General features: G+C 43.2%; 2 protein-coding genes across 4 annotated transcripts in view; one reads left to right on the forward strand and one right to left on the reverse strand.

Moving 5' to 3' along the window:
- Positions 1-11918, reverse strand: part of dync1h1 (dynein, cytoplasmic 1, heavy chain 1) — a gene marked incomplete at its 5' end in the record, with an annotated part of 31730 nt that extends 19812 nt beyond the window's left edge. For both annotated transcript variants that reach the window (XM_083550773.1, XM_083550774.1), the window contains 29 exons: positions 294-453; positions 576-676; positions 846-1128; positions 1218-1412; positions 1710-1898; positions 2079-2244; positions 2322-2495; positions 2591-2757; positions 3122-3268; positions 3363-3572; positions 3661-3771; positions 3851-3964; positions 4094-4249; positions 4331-4570; positions 4651-4770; positions 4863-4973; positions 5897-6073; positions 6164-6304; positions 6378-6524; positions 6622-6771; positions 6858-7037; positions 7132-8208; positions 8296-8523; positions 8609-8880; positions 9057-9243; positions 9334-9589; positions 9717-9890; positions 10094-10181; positions 11669-11918. In XM_083550773.1, the coding sequence (XP_083406899.1) occupies positions 294-453; positions 576-676; positions 846-1128; positions 1218-1412; positions 1710-1898; positions 2079-2244; positions 2322-2495; positions 2591-2757; positions 3122-3268; positions 3363-3572; positions 3661-3771; positions 3851-3964; positions 4094-4249; positions 4331-4570; positions 4651-4770; positions 4863-4973; positions 5897-6073; positions 6164-6304; positions 6378-6524; positions 6622-6771; positions 6858-7037; positions 7132-8208; positions 8296-8523; positions 8609-8880; positions 9057-9243; positions 9334-9589; positions 9717-9890; positions 10094-10181; positions 11669-11918 (5971 nt within the window). The remainder of the gene's footprint in view (positions 1-293; positions 454-575; positions 677-845; positions 1129-1217; positions 1413-1709; positions 1899-2078; positions 2245-2321; positions 2496-2590; positions 2758-3121; positions 3269-3362; positions 3573-3660; positions 3772-3850; positions 3965-4093; positions 4250-4330; positions 4571-4650; positions 4771-4862; positions 4974-5896; positions 6074-6163; positions 6305-6377; positions 6525-6621; positions 6772-6857; positions 7038-7131; positions 8209-8295; positions 8524-8608; positions 8881-9056; positions 9244-9333; positions 9590-9716; positions 9891-10093; positions 10182-11668) is intronic.
- Positions 11919-12154: 236 nt separating this feature from the next.
- Positions 12155-21802, forward strand: part of mdga2a (MAM domain containing glycosylphosphatidylinositol anchor 2a) — a 30057-nt gene continuing 20409 nt past the window's right edge. For both annotated transcript variants that reach the window (XM_083550852.1, XM_083550853.1), the window contains exons 1-3: positions 12155-15224; positions 17650-17789; positions 21008-21182. In XM_083550852.1, coding sequence (XP_083406978.1) covers positions 15152-15224; positions 17650-17789; positions 21008-21182 — 388 coding nt within the window. In that variant the 5' untranslated portion in view covers positions 12155-15151. The remainder of the gene's footprint in view (positions 15225-17649; positions 17790-21007; positions 21183-21802) is intronic.

Raw genomic sequence — 21802 nt, forward strand, 5'->3', positions numbered from 1 at the left:
TCTGCTGTAACATACGCACACACACGCGCATACGCACGCACACACTAATTGTCATCTTTGTAGAAATGTGGCTTTGGATTCAGAAGATAATCCTCTTTAATCACATCCACCAGCTTCACATGTCCTGCACTGGAGTGCAGCAGAAATATGGTTTTGTCGATAAAAGAAAAAGATCTCTGGGTCACTTCAATTTATTCTTCTCATAAAGATCTTCTTTTGGGTTTTATCAAAGAGCACTAAAAAGAGTAAACTAGATTTACGGCGTAGTTGAGTGGTAGTTGTAGTGTACATACTGCGGTCACGGTTGGGGTTGCTGTGCTCCCTCAGGGCCACCTGGATGTACTGAACCTGCTGAGAAACGGCCGACAGCATCCTCTCCTCCAGTCTGTTAAACTCATCAAAGCAGCCCCAGGCACCAACCTGACACAATCCTACAAAGATACGCCCCATGGCCTAACAGGACACAACACAGCAGGACATTACTCATCATCTAAAGCACAAACATCTGAGACCAGGACGCCATGGAATTATTATAACCCAACTACATATTTTTCAGCTCACATTAAAGTCCATACCTGGAAATCAAAGGTCTCATCACAGTTGAAGACCAGGACAAAGCGTCCAAGTTGGTGGCCAAGAGCCTTGACAGACTCGGTCTTCCCTGTGCCTGCAGGACCTGGTGGACCGAGCGGGAAATAGAAGAGAGAATAAAAAGAATATTTCAAACAGAGCCAAGTAATCACACGCGCACACGCACGCACACGTGCGCACGCTGCACCATCACTCATTTAAAATGCACTACTTGACTCGTATAATGAGAAAAAGAGGACCTTATCTGGACCTACCAAAAGGAGATCCTCCCAAACGAGCCTCCAGAGCCTGAGTCATGGTGAGGTAGCACCTGTCCGTCAGAGGGGTCTGCACGAGCTTCTCCTGCACACCCAGGTACTCAAAGCCATAGTTGAACTTGGCATTGGCCATCTGAATGGAGAGCTGCTGCAGCACATCAGTCTGCTTGGGGTCAAAGTAGAAGCGCATCTGGCTCAGCCACTCGAAGGACTTGGAGTTATCGATCTTGTTCTTGATGAGGGTTCTGGTCACATCCCTTTGGTGCACGAGCTCAGTGATCTAAACACAAGAACGTTCAGCGTCACCAACATGCAGCAGAATCTTACAGGATTCTAAAAGGAAAGATTCAGTGTACAGCAGGTTCTGACCAGGTGCTCCAGCTTCTTGCGGCGAATAGGAGGCTGCTCCATCAGCACCGTGTCAGCCAGCAGGTTCAGGGTGGCTTCCACATTAGTCAGCACAGCCTGTAGAGGAGCCATGTTGTCTCCACCTGCAATGGTTACCAGTGCGTTCTCCACATTCTCAGACCAGTCAATCTGAGTGGACAGAACCACCAGCTGCGCCTGGAAGAGCCGACACACACACACACACACACACACACACACACACAGAGTGTTGGGTATACAGAAGATTCTGTTCGACTACTGAAACCATGTTCTCCATTTTTTTGTACAGACTGTGAGAATAGAAATATCAACATCATCCATTTACAGTCCTCATTAAAGAAAAGTCCTCCACTCTCACTGATGATCTGTTTATTATTATCCTTTTTTCTGATTCTTTTTATAATAATCTAAAACAGAAGCTCTCACTCTGAGCAGAACACATGAAACCCAATAAGCTGGTACTGTTTCTGTTACCTGGTATCTGTCGATCCAGTTGATGTAGGTGCTCAGATCGATGGCGGTGCCTTTGTTAAACGCTCCTACCTCCGTTACTGATTCAGCCAACAGCTTGGCCAGAGTGACCCTCATTTCCTTCTCGACCAGCGTCAGCCACTCATTAATCTTCGGGTGATCAGTGATAGACACAGGGGTCTTATAGAAAACCTAAAGCACATCACAGTTTCATTACAAACACTGTTTAATGCACGAGTGCACATTCATCACACTTTAGATCATCACATGGCTGGAAAACAACAAAAGATTATCAAAATAGAATAATAAATTCATCACACACCAAAAAACACAAAAAAACAGAACAATGAAGACAAAGAAGTTTTCGCTCACCTCCTCTCCCTCTCGAGAGGAGATCCCGAGGACCTCAGTGTTATCTTCATTCAGCAGAATACTGGCCACTCCAGCAAACATCTTTTTGAAGTGCTTCTGCAGTTTGGCCACATTCTTGCTGTTGCCAATAATCTCAAGAAGATCCTCATCTCCAACAAAATAAAACCTAAACACACACAACACCTTTATTACACTCTTAATATAAACACTGTGTCATCACAACCTAACCCAAGATCATCCAACCTGGGGAAGGACGAGCGTTCTCGTTCCAGGTATTCTCCTAGAGCCTTCTGGATCTTTCCCAGGAGGTCTGCCAGCCTCTCGAGTGATCTCTGAACACCCTGGATGTTAAGGACATCCATTACCAGTGGAGACTTGGTGACCTTCTTCATCAGAGCCAGGAACTCTGTGCTAATGCTACAATCACACACACACACACAAACACACACACACACACGGTTAAGTCACAATGTATAAAGGCTCACAGGCCACTCATGTATCTGTCCGCTTACCTCTGGAACCTCTGGGTCTCCACAGGAAGAAGATGTTTGATGTCTGCACTGCCGGTGAAAATGCCTTCCAGGTAAACCCAACGTCTCTGCACGTCTATCCAGACATCAAACAGAGCCATGATGCGGTTCAGCTTATCTTCCCAGCTCAGAGCATCTTCTTCAAACACCTACAAAAACACACAAGTCTTATTCCTACAACAAACTTTCTCCTGATTCCTGGAATCTTTAGGAAGCTACAGGAACATGAGATGTTCTATAGTATAGTAACTCATTTAGAAGCATTTAAAATATTTAAAAGTGTCTTTAAATGGTTTTGAAACAAGAACATTTCATGTCTAGTGGACTTCTTGGCTTTGTAGATCATCATGCATGTTCTCAGGATTTTGTGCTTCATTTTACAGACTTTATGAATGTTCTCTAACAAGATCCTTCAGATTGAACATTTCTACAGCAGCAGAACCTGCAATTTCTCCAAAATACACACAAAACCTACAACTAAATTAAATGGCTTTAAAAATAAACCCCTTCCACCTTGTAGTATGGAGACAGCTTCATGGCAGACACGCTGTTGATATGCTCCTTGACTTTGTTGAAGAGATCATCCCATCCCCGAATCAGACGACACTTGTTTTGGTAGTTAACCAGGTCAAGCTCATAGGAATTCCAGACTTCCCGAATCTGAGGAGTATAAAGTAAAGGAGTGAAATTACTTCTGAATGTAGGCACATGAGTTACTGTTAGGATCATCACAATAAAGTCAGGAACTCCAGACCTGTTTGAGGAACTCTTCAAGAGCCATTTCTCCCTGTGCCACCAACAGTACGTCCTTCACCACCATTTCATTCTTCTGCAAGTCCACGTCCCAGATCTGCCCCAGGGTTAACTCAGACAGAACCCAGTTAACATGCAGACGCTTCATCAGCTGCTTCCAGTGACGGTCTTTAAGAGCTTCTGATTTTAGCTCGATGACCAACATGTTCACCTGCAGATCCACACATTTCATTTAGCTTGTAGAAGATCACAGGGAAAATCATATGTTAGATCTGTCTTTATAAATAAATCAGTAGAACCTTCATGTAGCCTTTGAGAAGCCTCTGAACATATTCATAAGAGGCATACTGTCTGAGACGTGCTGGGAAGTTCTTCAGCTGGTTCAGAAGACCATCCAAGCTTTGACGCAGCTACAGAAATAGAAGAATCTTAAATAAAGAAGAAAATTCCTATATCTCTTAAAACATGATGATGATGATCTGATCGTACCTTGCGTGGTTGCACAGACACCCATGGTTGTTCCTTCATTTGATCAATTTGCTCCCAGACCTTGGAGAGCTCTGACCACACACCCTTCAGGTCCTGCAACTCCTCCAGTGCAACCTACAACAACAAAGACACTGCTCTTAGGGGTGTACATAGTTTCTCACACACACACACACACACACACACACACACACACAGACACACACACACACACACACACACACACACACGTAATAAAACACATACCTGCACTCTCTCCTCACTGCCACTCAGAAGGCCAGTGTCTGTTAACTCCAGCGCCTCCTTCGCCTTCGCACACTTCTCCCTGTCGTCCTTTAGTCGCCCAAACTTGCCTTCATAGATGGTGAGGGACTGTAGGGCTTCTTCTGGACGAAGATTGCCCTAAAAGATATGGAAAAGTTATCTCTACAGATAAAAATGGGCTGGAAACCTGCAAACAATCTCCACATCTCCTTAACTTACAGCTACTGGTTTGGTCTTCTCCCAGTCTGTGAGTAGATCTGAGGTGCGGTTCTCTACAGCACGGTCTTCCTGGACGATCTTCATCTGTAAGTTAGCCACCTGCTGCTGGATGGCAGTATCCTTACGTTTCATGATATCACTGAAAGCTCCCCATTCTCCTTCGATGTTATCGATGTACAGCCAAGATGGAGGAAACTGGAAGCGCTGTTTCTCCAGGAGACGCTGCCCGTTGCGGAACAGCTGAAGGACACGAAACAGAAGTTACGTCTCGCTGAAGATAAACCAGAACTATGAAGAGTGAAATCTGCACTGATACCTACATCAACTTGCTTTTCAAACTGCTTAATCTTCCGCTTGAGGGCTTGAACATAAGTAATGAAAGTTACAGCATCAGAAGTGCTGGCCGTGTCCACCGAATGCTGCTCGAGCTCCTGACGTGACTGAAACGTTCAAGAAATAAACAAACAAAATCATTTTAACAGTAAAAACATTAATACGAAACAAGGATTTAAAATTCAACAATCTCTTATACCTTGGAAATCTGTGAGTGGAAGTCCTGCATGTTTTGGCCCAACATCTGTCCAAACTTACTGAGAACCTCCTTATGCCAGGAGTCATACTTCAGGTTGACCTTCGACTGGACCTACATCACATCACACCATCACCACATCATCTCCACATCACCACATAATCATCATCACACCATCATCACATTATCATTTCCACACCACCACCTCACCTCACCATCACCACATCATCACACTATCATCACATTATCATCTCCACGTCATCATCATCACACCACCACATCACATCACCACATCATCACACCACCATCACATCATCTCCACGTCATCATCATCACACCACCACATCACATCACGGTTGTGTATTATTGTGTATAGTTGTGTATTATTGTGTATATTATTGTGTATAGTTGTGCATTATTGTGTACAGTTGTGTACTATTGTGTACAGTTGTGTACTATTGTGTACAGTTGTGTACTATTGTGTACAGTTGTGTATATTATTGTGTATATTATTGTGTATGGTTGTGTATGGTTGTCAAGTCAAGTTTATTTGTATAGCGCTTTTCACAACAGACATTGTCTCAAAGCAGCTTTACACAAATCAAAAGTTAAGGTGAATGGTGTGAATTTGTCCCTGATGAGCAGCCGTGGCGACTGTGGCAAGGAAAAACTCCCTTAGATGTTATGAGGAAGAAACCTTGAGAGGAACCAGACTCAAAAGGGGAAACCCATCCTCATTTGGGTGACATCAAGAGTTTGATCATGAACCTTTCAACAATACAGAACACTGGAGAGTGAGAACTAACATGATTACTGGAGTATAAGATTATAAGTGATGTTCTTTCTGCAGTCTTATACAGTCTATATGGTCAGTAGCTCCTAGTTTTATAAGCTCAGCATTTGTGATCATCACAGATCCAGCATCAACTTCTCCATGCCAGAGCCTTTGTATTATTGTTGTGTATTATTGTGTATGGTTGTGTATATTATTGTGTATTATTGTGTATGGTTGTGTATGGTTGATGCGGATGACTTACTTTTCCATAGTCAATGATCACAGGGCCAAACTCCTTCCTGGTTTCAGCGTTGTCAAAGGTTCCTCTAGCTTTCCGGATCTGCACCAATAACGCCTGCCACTTATTCAGGTCTTCTCCTAGACGGTTATAGATGTTCTCAGGCTGCATATCCCACAAACACTGGTACTGCAGCCAAACCTGAGATCACGGAGTAGAAGAACATGAGGGGGATCTTTCCCAGCTGAGATTTACAGTATAAAACTGACCAGAGATCTGAAGGTGCATTACCTTCACATACTGCTCCACCTCAGAGACATTTCCTTTGACAGCATTGTAGGCCTCTTCCAGAGCTGCTGGGCCATCAGGCATTCTGGTCAAAGCATTCCTGTAGAACTTCTCCTCCTCAGACAACTCAATGTGGACACCAACCTGTGCACAGAGAAACTTAGCCTCTTGTGCACACAGGAAAAAAAAAAGCAGCAGAAAAAGTCGCTACACAGACCTGGTATCTTTGACTCTGGATCCTTGGTAGAGACAGAATGACCATCTTCCAGGCAAACATCTCTTGGTAGAGTTTATAACGACAGTCTTCAATAGGAGGGTTCAGGTATATGACCTGGTTTGTAATCCTGAGCTCATGGACCACATTCTGTACAGTCACAAATATTAGAACATGAACATTACAACATGCTTCAAAAAAATCCAATCCAATACATTTTCCATGTCCTTCACTAAAATTGCCCCACCTTGATCTTTGGTTCTCCACCAGGCTTATGGCTGACTTGTGGAGCTTCAGTGTCCATGTCCACATCAGCTTTGTCCTCCATTTGACCTCTAAGTACCTGTGTCCACGCCCTTAAACCAGCCTGCAGACGAACTCCCAAAATCCGTTCGATCTGCAGGATAATGAACATCTCCCTGATTCTGTGCAGAACATCCAACAGATAAAGAACATGCTCCATAAGACCTACACAAAACTTACCTCAATGTCCAGTTTGTTCACCCAAATGGGCAAGTTGGAGTAGGAGTGCAGATTGAGGTCATCGACAGCCTTCTGAACACGGCTGAGGATCTCTGAGAAGGTCTTATGATCGTACATGCAAGTCTCAAGAGAGCGGACCTCCAAGTCAATTTTCTCTTCAATCAACAGAAGGTCGTCGACCTGAGAAGTAAAACACCACAGCACATTGAACATCTTTATTTCACCTCTTAATGTAAGGAAAGAGTTCTTCTTCTTCTTCAAAGAAAGAACAAACCTTCTCTTGGAAATTGAAGACGGTTTCCGCCAGACGCTGAACGTAGGGGTCAAGTTTGTACGACTCCCAAACCAGAGCAATTCCCTCAGTAACCAGGGCTTGAACTTCTCTCTTCAAACCCGCCACCAGGGGGGCAATAGAGATCCTCTCCTCCACCTTTTCACAGGTGCGCTCGTAGGTACGCACACTCTCGATGAGGGAGATGGCGAATGGGTACAGCTGGTTGGCTTGGTGAGCTTTGTTGACGATAGCCAGGGGGACGCGGAAGCTGAGCCACTTCAGGTTCCGGACCTCTTTAGACAGAGTGATGATCTCAGGTAAGAAGTTCACCTTCAGCTTCAGGACGGTGCCGGTGCGCCCGCGGGCACGGCTGCTCTCTATGGTGAAGATGCGTCCCGAGACGCCGAGGTTGCGCTGCTGTACTTTACGAGCCCAGTCATCGAAGATCTCCTGGGTGTTGAGTTTGGCACGAAAGCTGTCTCCATCCTGCTTCAGCTTCAGCCCCTCCACGTGGTTCTCCCAACCCTTACCCAGAACGTCCTCCACACGTTTCATGTACGCGGTCAACTGCCGGTCGATCTGCTTGGCCCAGATGATGGACCCTGAAACGGGGGGCAGGTCACGCACGTGACTCATCTTACAGGACTGGCTTTGTGGGTACTGCACTTTAAACTTGTCATGCAACGACTCGATGTCGTCCTTCACACGCTGGATCAGTTGGGTCTGATATTCTCGTATGGCTCCTCGGATGTGTGGACGCACAAAGAGAGCATTGAAGCGGGAGAAGATGCGGAACATCTCGTTAGCGTTCTTAGCAGTGCCCAGCTGGTCACGAAGACGAGCTGTGATGCGGGTCTCGACGCGATCGATGCGCTCGTCGTAACGCTTCATCGCAGCTTCCCAGGCCTCCATCCCCTCCTTCGAGACGTCCAATCCATCAACCTCCTTTACATTTTCATAAGCCAAGTTCACCTCCTCAATAGCATTAGCATCTGCAGCATCAAAGAGAACTTCTGCCACTTTCATATCAGGAGGTTCTACAGCTTCACTCTGGCCATGCTGTGGGACAGCAGACACCTACACAAACAATCATCAATACCAATTAAAAATGACAGACGAGTCCATAAACACAGGGAAATAAAGAGGAGGAGATATTTACGGAACCTGAGGTCTCAGTACACGGACGATTACAGCTCTCAGCTGCTCATGCTGTCTCCTGAAACGCCTCATGTGATCCAAGCGAGACTGCAGTTTGCGATGAGCAGGACTGAGACGCCACACCATCTTCAGATTCTCTTCCCGCTTCCTTTTAACAATATCTCGAAGGAGAACCTGAAGTTTTTCATACTCATCTTCCCAGGTCTGGAAAACCTCGAAACAAGCGACCATCACCTAAAACGAGAAGGAGGAGTCATCGACACCAGAGCGAGCAGAACACCGAGACCAGCACGAGAACGGGCACGCTGAAGATCTCTACCTTCTCAAATTCTTCATAAGCCACATGCATGAGTTTCCGAGTCCCCAGAACTTTCAGGAGCTGCGCACTGAGGTCACGGGAGATGGCCTCAACCAAGCGCAGGGCACGCTGAATAGGATACTTCGTGTTTCGGATCTTACGAAGATGCGTAAAAATGGCAACCAGAGCCTGACGAATCTTATCCAGCTCAGTGGCTGAGAGCAGGTCATTGAGTGGGAAGTCCTTCATCAGAGGGTTATAATCATTCACCGTCTCCACAGCCTGCTTCAGACCTGAGGAGGAACCAGAAAACCATCATGTTCTACAAAACAATCAGAGACAGTAGTAAATCGTAATCAGCATCACATCAACCAAAACACACACCAAGAAAAAAGAAAAGAAAAAGTCTGGATTAAATAAAATCATGAATCATTTATGATTAAAGTTTAGTAAAGTAGTGGAAGTTCACCAGTGTCCGTGTCGAAGCTGACAGTAGCATGGAAACGTTTGCCGTGTTTAAGAATGTCCAAGGTGAGCAGCACTTCTGGGCTCTCTCTCTTCTCCTGGATGCGATTGAGGGCACGCTCAAGGTTCAGCCAAAAGCTGATCTCCTGCAGGGCCGTTCCTGAGGCAGGGTCTCGATCCAGTTTAGTCACCTACAGCACAAACAGTCAATTCCACACAGATACAAACATCATCCCTGATCACCAGAAACAAGGCAGAACTTGTGAGGAGAATATATCCACCTTCTGAATTTCCCGAATCCAGCGATTAACCCCTGACTGAAGATGGTTCAGGAACGTGGGATCCTCCACTTTATCTCCAAAGTCAGTAACCTTGGGCTTTTCTCCTCGTTCATAGGACTGCTTTGCAATGTTCGAAATGGTGGGATGGATCAGAAGGCTGATCTCTGGAATCTCAATGTTCTGCTGAAGGTGTAACAGACCCATTTCAAGCTCTGCAATCTTCTTCTCCACAGAAGGAGCCATCTTATCTCCATCCCTAAATCAGGAAAAAAATAAAATAAAATCACAGGGTTGAGGAAGAGAAATAACAGATCCTCCATCAAACACTGTGAATGAGCATCAGAGCTCTGTTCATCTGAGATCCTTCACCATCCTGGTCCTACCTGTCAGCTTTACCCGACTCGCGGATGTAAGACTTGAAGAAGGGAGCGACAGCGTTACAGATGAAAGAGTGCAAGGTCTCATATGGAGAATCTTCACTTAGAGTCAGAACCCGAACTTGTGTTGAAATGGGTTTATCAGCATCGATGACTCCAGTCCTCTTAATGAACGCGAGACTGAGAACAGACACATCAAACAGTTACTCACTGACTTCTTTTACTTTATACTGACTTTATACACCTCCAAGTAGCACCAACTCCACCCAGCACCACCCGGCACCCACCAGCTCCACCCGGCTCCACCCGGCACCAACCCGCCGCACCCGGCACCAACCCAGCCCCACCCGGCACCAACCCAGCCCCACCCGGCTCCACGTTACCTGTTGGACTTGATGCCATAATGGATATCAATATTAATGTTGTAGGAAATACACTCCTTCTCCTCCTCTCCTTCATCTCCAACATCCTCTGAAAAACACATTCAAAGTATGTACTTCAATAAGCAAGTAGTTTTCTGACACGTTTTAATTATAAACGTCTTCCTGTGACGTGTGATTCAGCTTCCAGGTAGAAAATGTTCTGCAGCTCAGCTCTGTCACTGATCCTATCACTAGAACATGAGCTTCTATGGGTGACTGAGGTGAAGAAGCACTGTCTCTGCAAAGATCAGAGAACATCTAACACACACACACACACACACACACACACACACACACACACACACACACACACTTTCTCCTCAAAACAGTTCAATGTTTCAGTAGACACTTCTGCCTGCAGGTTAGTGAACATGTGAGGCCACGTGCAGTCACCAGTCTGCATTCATACACAATAAACTAACAAGCGTCCGAGGAACAACTTCAGCTACCCACACACACACACACACACACACACACACACACAATTCACATGCTATTCCTGCTCTTTTTATTTCACTGCTCACAATTGAACATGTAAATCACGAGTGTGTGAGAGAATCAGATGCCATGTGTGTGTGAGCTTATGAATACCGTGAATTCACCAGGATATAAACACTGACGGTCGACCGATTAATCGTCACATCGCTGGAACTAATGGGCAAAAAATACCGTCAGTTTCACTGCCTTCCGGTCCGCTGAGATTGTGAGAGCGGCCTCTAGTGGCCAATCACTGACTCCAGCACTATATTATTTATAATTTATATCATTAGATTTATTCATTTACATATTTCGTTTATTTTATTTACTATTTTTTCATGATTCAGAATCAGAATGTTTAATTGTTTATAATAAGGTTCAATAATATTTTACATGGAGTTTTTGTTTATTAATCAGTTATCGAGCGACCTCTGAAGAACACACTCCAGGTGTGGCCTTGAACCACCAAGATCTCATCATCAACTTACCACCACACACACACACACACACACACACACACACACACACACACACACACACCAAAGGGGTTTATTCTAAAAATATTCCATGAGTTTCATGGTGAGGAGCAGTGAGGTGGTGCTGGACACATGGACACACCCGTCTCTCCAGCTCTATGTTCTCCTCAGCCGCAGTGCAGGAGATTCTCTTCTCTACCACAACAACCCCATTAGATGCACCATATTCCACTGTATAGTGAACATGTTAATTGTGAGGAATCTGGTTGATACTGCAGACACACTGGTGTGGTGGTCATTAGGACAGCCCGAGGCAGGTACTGTGTGTGTGTGTGTGTGTGTGTGCGCGCGCTGAGCTCTTTGTCTGTAGTGAAGATGAGTTTCCTGAGTCCATCTCACTGCAGCAGAATAAAGAGCCGCAGAGCTGCTGCACTACACCGCCCATGGAGCTGACAGGTGTACACAAGAGAAGATCTCCAGCTTCTCCACCTCATGTGACCTAAATGTTCACCTGCTCTCCACCTGCTCCTCAACACTTCGCGCACCAAAAAAGCAGAAATTGTGTAAAGAAACCTGAACAGACCTTTCAAAGAGCTCCGCTCCACCAGAATGGTGTGAACTTGAGGATCTGACAGGAATTTCCTCATCTGCTCCACGGAGCTTTTCTCCTCCAGGGCGGTTTCCAGTGAGGCCGGAACATCGCCGCCATCTTCTAACAGCAGCGGCACCAGTTTGCGGATGTGTTTCTGCAGAACTGAGGTATCGGCAACCGTCTGCACTGCAGCAGAAACCTCCATAGTACCTCCACTGTCGTCTCCTCCACCGTCCGACATCTCCTGGTCAGAGAGAACCTCCTACAGAGCTTTATTTTCGCTATTAGACCTGCCGTGTGAGGAACTTCGCCACATCAGCGTCCTACCCCAGACAACCAGACATATATGTAGACTCGGCCCGTCCCGTGACTTTGCTGAGATGCATTCTGGGACTTGTAGTACTGCTGTAGGGTAAACAAACGCCTGTTGAAGAAAAATAAACTACATTACCCAAAAACAATTTCAACGAAAACCACACCCATCCTGTATTACTGCAGTGACTGCGGCTCAAGCCATTGTGCGTAATATAAGAGCCCGAGGAACCTCCCTCAGAACTTCATCAGGAGGACGAGGAGGATCTTCACCGCCTCAGTCTCTTAACATTGTTCATGTTGATCATCAGGAAAAGCCTCTGAGACACAAAATGTGTCCATTCTAGATTCAGTAGGAATAAATCCGAATGTTATCTTAATACTAACATCTGGATTAAATATTGACAACATAGTCAGAGTTGCACAGTCTGAGTTTTTTTTCAGATCATTACCTCATCCTCTCAAATCTGCCTCAGTCATTGTTTGGGCAATTTGCCATAATAGGAGTTTTTATCAGTAATCTTCAGGAGTGACCCCACAGAGCTACTGAACATCTAGAATCAGTGTGATGTCTAGATGATGGAGCTTCTCTTAAATCTAAAATGATTAAAGAGAATAAATGAGCACAGTGGTATAGTAATTATAGTGATTATTCATATTCACTTAGAAATTACAACATAAATGGCATTAAAGTAAATTGACAGTATTTCAGACAGAATGGAAGGAGAGTCACCTGGGCTCTAGAAAAGCTCTTCAGCATATTTCTCCTCCCTCAAAAAAGATCAAGCAGAACCCTAGATTTTTACTCTGTACTGCAGTAGAATGAACAGGAAATAAAACACTGCACTCACATGCACACCAACAACAGGTAGTGAAGATTTCATGAACTTTATCAATCACAATCTTATAAATAACTTCATTTTACTGCTATTTAAAAGAGTCCATTCATTAGAATCTTCTAATAACTTGTGTATCAGATCCTTCACCTACACGTTTCTCTAAACTGAACCTGTTTTAAACTCTTCCATTAGCACTGGTTTTGTATCTAAATCCTTCAAACTGCAGTTACCAACCCCCTAATTAAGAAACATGACCTTCACCCTGTCAGCTGTCCAACTACAGTCCAATATCAAACCTCCCCTTTATCTCCAAGATTCTAGAAAAGGTTGTAGCACAGCAGTTCTGCTCACACCTACTGAGGAAGAACATTTATGAAATGTATCAGTCAGGATTTCGGCCTCATCATAGCACAGAGACGGCGCTAGTTAAGGTGCTAAATGACTGTTATTGGCCTCTGATCAGGGTTTTGTCTCTTCACTTTTCACACCACTGATCATAATTGCTTGCTTGCTGGACTGGAGAACGTTGTTGGAATAAGGGGAACAGCTCTCTCCTGGCTCACCTCTTATCTGACTGATCAGTTTGTTGATGTTGAGTGATGATGGTAAATTCTCCACACGCTCTGAGGTAAAGTTTGGTGTTCCACAGGGACGTCAGTCTATTTGCCTGTATATTTATTTCAGGCTTTTGGGGCAGTTACAGCTCACAGGGGTTTTTACATTCTGGTGTTTACATTCTGGTGTTTTTGGGCTGTTTTGCAGAGACATATATTTATAGGATTTGCAGCAGTTAGCAGTCTGATGTACTGATGTTTATATTTGGGGCAGTAAATGTTTTGGGGGCAATTATGTCTTTTGGCATGTTGTAGGTATAATATATATTTTATAGTTGGTTGTATTTCAAACCCCTTTAAAAGTGATGTCTGTGGATGTTCACAGTTCAGGGGTCATTTCGGTGATTTAACAGTCAGGGGTTTATATTTATCTTTGTGTTTGGGGAATTGAAGTTTGTGGGAATATTATTTGAGTTAGGGCATTTAAAGTTTACAGAAGTGTTTTTTTGTTCAGTGTAATCAGCAGTCAGGTTGGAACAGTGTGGGGCAGTTAGAGGCCATGATGTTGTAGATATTTGGTCTGGGGCATGAAGCTTTGAGAGGTTTAGGGTCTAGGATTATCAACATGGCTGTTTGGTTTGGTGTTTGTGCTCATTCTTTCCAACAGAATGTTTTATTGTGTGGAAAGTGTGCAGGTGATATTTATCAGAAAGATGAAAGAATACATTAGTTAATCGAGTTGGAGGAAAATCTCCTGCAGCATATTTCAGATCTGAGAGTCCAGAGGCTGCTGGAGATGCAGGTCCATGCTGTTCCTCACAAATCCTGTGTTTTTCTACAAAGAACCATGAACATCACCACTGTCTCAGGTGCACAGAAACCCCAAATGGAATGAGACGTTTATGCAAAATGCGACGTGTGATGTCACGTGTTGTACTGACGGATCTTCACTCCAGTGCTCGGCGTGTCTCCCCCCAGCACACAGTCAGGAGTAAACCGCCACATTCTGCTCCACGACGTGGGTCGGTGTCGTGGTTCATTTTCTCAGCGCGTGCATCAGTGACGATTCATGTGCGCGCATGTCGCCATCTTGCACACGCGCAGTGCACAGCGCTCCCGCGCATCTCCGGGGCACGAGCTCCGTCCAGTCGGTCCGCGCGCTTCCCCCGCGAGCGCTCCGTCACGCCGGTCAAGTGCGCGAGCGCGCGCTCCCGCGGAGCGTTGACGTCGGCGGAGGCCGCTGGATGTGGCGCAGCGCGCGCGCGTCTCGCGTCACCCCCCCATGAACAGTAGGATTTAGAGAAACGTATAGCAGTGATGCGAGAAACATCATGACGCTCCTACATCCGTGACCTGGTTTTCTCCATGCCGCCATTGCCTCTCCTCTCGCCCTGGTGATGATGTGTGGATGAGGGAGGTTTCTCTTTCCAGTCTCCGGCCTGGTCTCCTGGTCTCCATTCCACTTCCTGGAAGACGGTGAAGATGCCATGAACGCCTGCACGCGCTAGATGATACGGGAGCTCTGGAGCTGAAGATGTTTATGTGTGCTTCTCTGGATCTCACAGTGAACTGCTTGGTTTATGAGACTATGAGGAGCGTATGATGAATAAATGCAGAAGGCGCTCATGTGTGCACTAAAGCCGATGATCTCCTGCAGCTCTGCGTGATCTGCTTCGGCAAACCCTGCGCGCGTTCCGTGCTGCTCATCGCCCGTGCGGCGTGGAGGCCGTGTCTACTGCAGGACTGGACATGAACATAGTTCCGTGAAGATGGAGGCAGGTTCTGCTCTGCTCTGGCTGCTAGCTGTGTTCCTGCAGGACATCCACTGCCAGGGAGTGTACGGTGAGAATACACACTCCTCTGCAGTGCACTGTGACCTTGTGCTCAACACATCCACTGAGAACTTCAGCTGCTGGTCCCAGCTTTGATGATGATGATGATGATTTATTATTATTATTATTATTATTATTATTATTATTATTAGTAGTAGTAGTAGTAGTAGTAACACAAACATAATCATGAATAATTATCTGGCTGTAAATGTGTTCTTATTTAAATGTATTTTGATGTTGTGGTCAAAATCAGTAGCACTAATGAAGGCCTATAGATGTATTTCACTTCCAATGGAGCTTCATCATTTACATTCTGCAGCAGGTTCTGGAGACTGGTTCTGTATTGTCTGACTATGGGCCTGCTTACATGGTATGGCTAAAGGTTCGTGGACACCTAAGCATAAGATTTGCTATGTGCTTTTTGAACATCTCATTTAACATTTAGTCTAATTTGTTGTTATAATGAGCTCCACTTGTCTGAGATGTTCCACTAGATGTTGTAGTGTGTTTGTGGAGATTCATTTAGCTACAAGGATGTTAGTAAAGTCTGGTAGTGATGTAGGTGAGAAGGTGGAGAGGTCTGGGGTGCAGTCAGCATTCACATTCATCTTAAAAGTGTTTAATAGGGTTAAAGTTCTATAGCAGGAGATCTTCCACTCTAACCCATGATAAGTAGATCTTCATGAAGCTGGTTTTGTGCACAGAAGCATTGTCATGCTGGAACAGGTTTGGGTCTACTAGTTTAAGTGAGGGCAACATTTCATGTAAAATAGATCAATCACAATCGCATCCACAGACAGACAGACAGACAGACATTAAATGACACTTTATTTATTAGGGGTGGTCTTTGTTTTTTCAAATTAAAGAAAATATAGACCAAAGGTTTTAACCAAAATGTGAAAGGTTAGGGTTTCCTTTAGGTAACCCTAACACTAAGCCCTAACACTAAGCCCTAAACATAAGTCCTAACCCTTAACCCCTAAACCTAACCCCTAAACATAACCCTAAACTTAACCTTAAACCTAACCCCTAAACCTAACCCCTAAACCTAACCCTAACCCCTATATTTGGGGTTAAGTTTAAGTTTGGGGTTAGGGTTAGGGTTAAGTTTAGGGTTAAGTTTGGGGTTAGGGTTAAGTTTAGGGTTAAGTTTGGGGTTAGGGTTAAGTTTAGGGTTAGGGTTAAATTTGGGTTTAGGGTTAAGTTTAAGTTTGGGGTTAGGGTTAAGTTTAAGTTTGGGGTTAGGGTTAAGTTTAAGTTTGGGGTTAGGGTTAAGTTTAAGTTTGGGGTTAGGGTTAAGTTTAAGTTTGGGGTTAGGGTTAAATTTGAGTTTAGGTTTAAGTTTAAGTTTGGGGTTAGGGTTAAATTTAAGTTTGGGTTAGGGTTAGGTTTGGGGTTATGGTTAAGTTAGGGTAAGGGTTAAGTTTGGGGTTAGGGTTAAGTTTGGGTTGGGAGTTTACTTGCTTATCCTGGTTCATTAATTAATGTGGCATCACAGCCTCAGAGCTCCAGTGTAGAATTTCTTGCCCATCACACATGAAGCCACTGACACACCAACAACTATTTTCACACACATTAGAAAAGTCAAAAGTCGACAGACATAAATAGAAATGTGTACCCGGGGTACAGAGGAGTCATCTGGCACACTTACCTTCACCTTTAGGTTTTGTGAGCAGTCTGAGAACCTCCATCTTATTACTTCTCAGTACTGTGTATAAATATTTCCTAAATACTTTTACCCTGTACTTTACATTTCGCATTCGGTTTATTATACATAGAATATTTTTATAACTTTGAGAAAGTTGGATGGAGTTTTACTGTGTGAAAAACCAAAGACACTGCAGGGTTTAATGGAGCTCGAGTCTGCAGTATGAAATGTCAGTGATATCAGTAACTGAAGCTCTCAGATTCATCACTTGTCCAGTTTGTGAAGTGCAAACTATAAACCAATTAACATTTATTATGATGTTTTCAGATTGTCCACGTCTTTCCGTCTGTCCACCCACATGACTGACTGTCCAAGATTCTCATTAATTTAATATCTCAAGCAGGAGCAATCAGATGTTTAAAGGATTTATTGGAAGCTGCAGATGACCTGATTAGATTTCAGGAATAACCCAAACATTCAAATAACATCTGAAATAGTTTTTCTTCAAAAGCTTCCTACTTGTTAGAAGTATATATTTAAGGTTTTTGGAACAAATGAGTAACAGTAAGGACCAAACCTCCTGGCAGTGTTTGTGCCCAGTGACCTGTAATGTCCAGTGGAAGGAATACTTAAATTTCTTCCACACTGCATATGAAGTGTTTTGTATTATAGCCAGTGAGATAAACCACAGAAACAGTGCATTTATTTACTTTATAGTTTTGGAGTAAAATTCGATTGAAAGCCTGATTGTTCTGCTCCGTCTGTCATCACTCTGTAATTTGTGCAGCTCCTCCAAGTGTTCGTATTATTTACTCTGGTCACGCGTGTAATGTGGAGGAAGAGCGCTACACTGAGAGAGTGTATACGATCCGAGAGGGAGAGATGCTCGAGCTGACCTGCCTGGTCTCAGGACATCCACGACCTCAGGTGATCCTCTCTTCATGTCTAACCCACAACACCTGATCTGTCCAGGTTTCCTTTCACTCGCTAGACCAGATTTCTGCAAATAAGGTCGTCTGAATAAAACCCTTAATAACTAAATTCATTCATACATCTTCAGTTATTTTTATCCAGGTCAGGGTCATGGTGGATCTGGAGCCCACATTGGGGACACAAGGTGCGAGGTGAGAGAACTGACTCCGGATGGGACACCACTGCAGGACTCCATGCACACACATGCAGACACACATTCATATCTAGTTGGAGTTCAGTTTGTGTGTTTGCATGTTTTTGGGAGGTGGGAGGAAACCAGAGCACTCAGAGTAAACCTGCATCAAATGTTGTGAGAACATGCAGGAGTCCACACACAGCTCAGGATTACAGCAGGGACCTGGAGCAGTGAGATGGAGAGAACACCTGCTGTGTCTGCTGAGAAGATCAATACATTAGAGGAGGTTTTATTCCAAACTTACAGCACTTCATATTAAATATTAAATATACTATTAAATATTATTCTGCATACGTTTCTGACTGATTACACGTGGCAGGACGACAACTTCTATGCAGCCATGTTTATCTAAGATTGTTAGTTAATTATTGATTATTGGACTACAGATTACTCTTTGGCTCACTTTTGTTTCTTATCTGTATTTTATATGTAAATAGAATTACAGAAGATTATATTATGAAGAGTTCAGAAATTTGCATATATAGTAAAGATTATTTAGTACGTATTTTTTTGATGAATTTTAATTAAATCTGTGATTTAATGATGATATGAAGTGAATCACTGGTTTAATTCTGGGTTATTGTTTGTGGATATTACTCAGCTTGTGTGTGTGGGTTTCCTCCTACCACCCATAACAACACTGCTGGCAATTCAAAAGCACCTCCACTATAAGTCCAATAGTTTGTGGACACCCAGTTATCACTAATAAATAAATCTTTAAAAGCCCCATTCCAGATTTAATCCTCTCATGCTCTAGAAGAACATTCACATGTCTAAGAAGGCTTTTCACTGGATTTTAAAACATGACTGTGTATTTGTCCATTTCCCTACAAAAGGCTTAGTGAGGTCAGGCACTGAGGTCAAGAGAGAAGACCTGGGATGCAGAAAGCTTTCCATCTCAGCCAACATTCACAAACTTTGTGTTTACGGATGTGACTTTTTTAATACAGAACATTGATATGCTAGAACATGTTCACCTGGCCCTTAGTTAGAGTGAAGATAGAGTGATGTTGCAGGATACTCAGAGCTCCAATAGAATGATCTGCTTATTAGATTGAGGAACGTCCACGTGTGTGTTCATGTCATGCTGCAAATGCTTGGTGTCCCATCCAGTCTTCTGCACCGTGTATTCACACGTCAGGCTCCACGACCCAGAATAAAGAAGAATAAATGAATAAAGAAGAATAAATTAATAAATGAAAGAATAAGAAATGTCTACCGTGATTATTGTCATATTGTAAATCTACACTTGTGCATGGCATGTGGAACAGTATGGAACAGATAAAGCAGTGGAAGACTGAATGAATGTACACAGATGTTCTTAGCAGATGTTCTGATTTATTTACTTGTTGCATGCTGACACTTTCTTATTCTGATATATTGCTAATCCTGTATGTATGAACTTCTTCTTTTTCTTGTACTATTATAATCATTTCATGTGTGAGTGTTTACGCACTGACACTTCGATCCAGAATGATGAAAAAATCTTTACATTTATAACATTTGAACACAAACTTTATACATTTATAACTTGTACATTTCTAAACATCAAACTGTCTCTAAGTCACAGTAAAGTAACTTTGTGTCATGTTTTATAGTGATGTTGTGTGTAAGACTGAGCTGCTACTCATCATTCACTCTCATAACTACTCCCTTTTCATCTCATTATGTACCTCAGTAGAAACAGAAGGTCACGTGAAGCCATGGAAGAAAGACACGTCTGTGAGGGAAATGACCATGTGTGATACACAAAGATGTTTACTGCAGCCGTTATAATCAACAGAGATAAAACTAACCCTAACCCTGTAATCCAGACTAAAACCCTATTCTTGAGAATAAAAGCTACATTGTGAATGTTGCTGCTGGTGAATTTGGTTCCGATGGTCATTTCTCCTGATGTTTATATGCAAAGTGAAATCTGTAAAATGTTGGACGAGTAAAAACAAGCTGTAATAAATCTCCAGACAACGAACTCCAACACTGAGGGGTTTCAGTAACATGATAGATATTATCTTATATTTGAATGATTGTCAAATACACATTAAAAAAGTCTCAAAGTAAAACAATACTAAACTAAATACTAAACGAAATCTATTGTGTGTAGAACGAAGAGAGACGTGCGCTCACTAACGCCACCATTAGATCAAATGTGAGTTCAATATGGAGGTACATTACAGCAGCTTTTGAACGTGAGGCTGTTAAACACATGCTACAACAAATGTATTCAATTACAAAAGTTATGTCGCTGGAGAAGCTCCGTTATTGGCATCGAGAGAAACAATCAGTACAAGAACACAAGAACTTCAGCACATTTAATATCAAGTGCATTAGTACTTTTACTGAAGTACAGGAAATTGTAGGCTTTGAGTGGATCAGTGTTATATGGTACATCCTTCTTCATGATGTTTATTATAGCTATTAAATCTGCTTAGTCAGGGGTTTATTAGTGAAACTTTAAGCTGAACATGACGAGGGGCTGCAGGCTGTAATGTTGTTTGTTGTGTATTTTTGCTTTGCTGCAGTTTCTCTGTATGAAACCGAAGTGTGTTCCAGGTGAGAGGAGGCCAGTTCTGTTATAATGTAGGAGAAGAGTTCTGGGTCAGGGTCAGGGTCAGGGTTAGGGTCAGGGTCAGACTATCAGTAGAAGAGTAAATGTACATGACACTTTTACTGGGTAAAACTGGGTAAAAGTGCACAATAAAAATCCCCGTTTTTCTACAGGTTGATGGTTGAAATGAAGACTTTTCAACATGTTTGGTGTTTTGTTTTGTTTTGAGTTATAAATAACTGACCCTGTCCCTTACCTGAGCACAAGAAAAACTGTCTTGAATTAACTCAAGGCCATTTTCAGCGTGAGGGTAAATGTGGAGCTCCTTTATCTTCATTACTAAGACTTGTGAGTAGGTCTGTTTTGTGGAATTGATCAAACTGAATCTGTAGTGATGACTGTGTTTTGTGTTGGTGAACTTTTTTGCAGATACGATGGACGAAGACAGCAGGCAGTGTTTCTGATCGCTTTCATGAGTCCAGTGTGTTCAATGAAACGCTGCGCATTACTCACATCCAGAGGCATCATGGTGGCCGTTACTACTGTAAGGCAGAGAACGGCTTCGGAGCTCCAGCCATTAAGTCCATTCGAGTGGACGTCTATTGTGAGTTCAGCTCTACATGAAAGCCAAGAACAAACATGAAACACTGCAGATAGAACATGCCAACAACTGGTATAAACCTCCCTGAAATATTTGATACACTCAGATACACAAGTCTCAAGTTTAGGATTAGGGTTAGGATTAGGATTAGGATTAGGGTAAGGGTTAGGATTAGGATTAGGAATAGGCTTAGGGTTAGTTCAGCCCTCAGTAAGTGTTAAGAAAGGGTTGGGGTAAATTTTCCATGAACCATGAATGCAGTTATGCTGTTAAAGTCACAACAAAATAATGAAGATTATTTATTTATAATGTCTTTCTTAAAAGCTTAATCCTGTTTAACGATCTAAAAAAAAAAAGAACATATTAATGCACAAAGTAATAAAACTGATTTAAACAGCTGCTGGATTGACAGATCAGGCAAAAACTAAGTTTAAATCTGTTGAATAGGTTTGAGTATGAAGGGGTTCTGACGTCCCACAGAGACACACAGAGAAAATGACCTTAGTATAAAAGCCTGTGTTAAACCATGTCTGATCTCGTGTAGGAAAAAAGCTAAAGTTAACGTTTATCAAGTGCATTCTAGTCTTTATAATTTGGAGTGGTTTTGGTCTAAACATTTAGTT

This window comes from Silurus aristotelis (assembly GCF_946808225.1).
Source record: "Silurus aristotelis genome assembly, chromosome: 9".
Lineage (NCBI taxonomy): Eukaryota > Metazoa > Chordata > Actinopteri > Siluriformes > Siluridae > Silurus > Silurus aristotelis.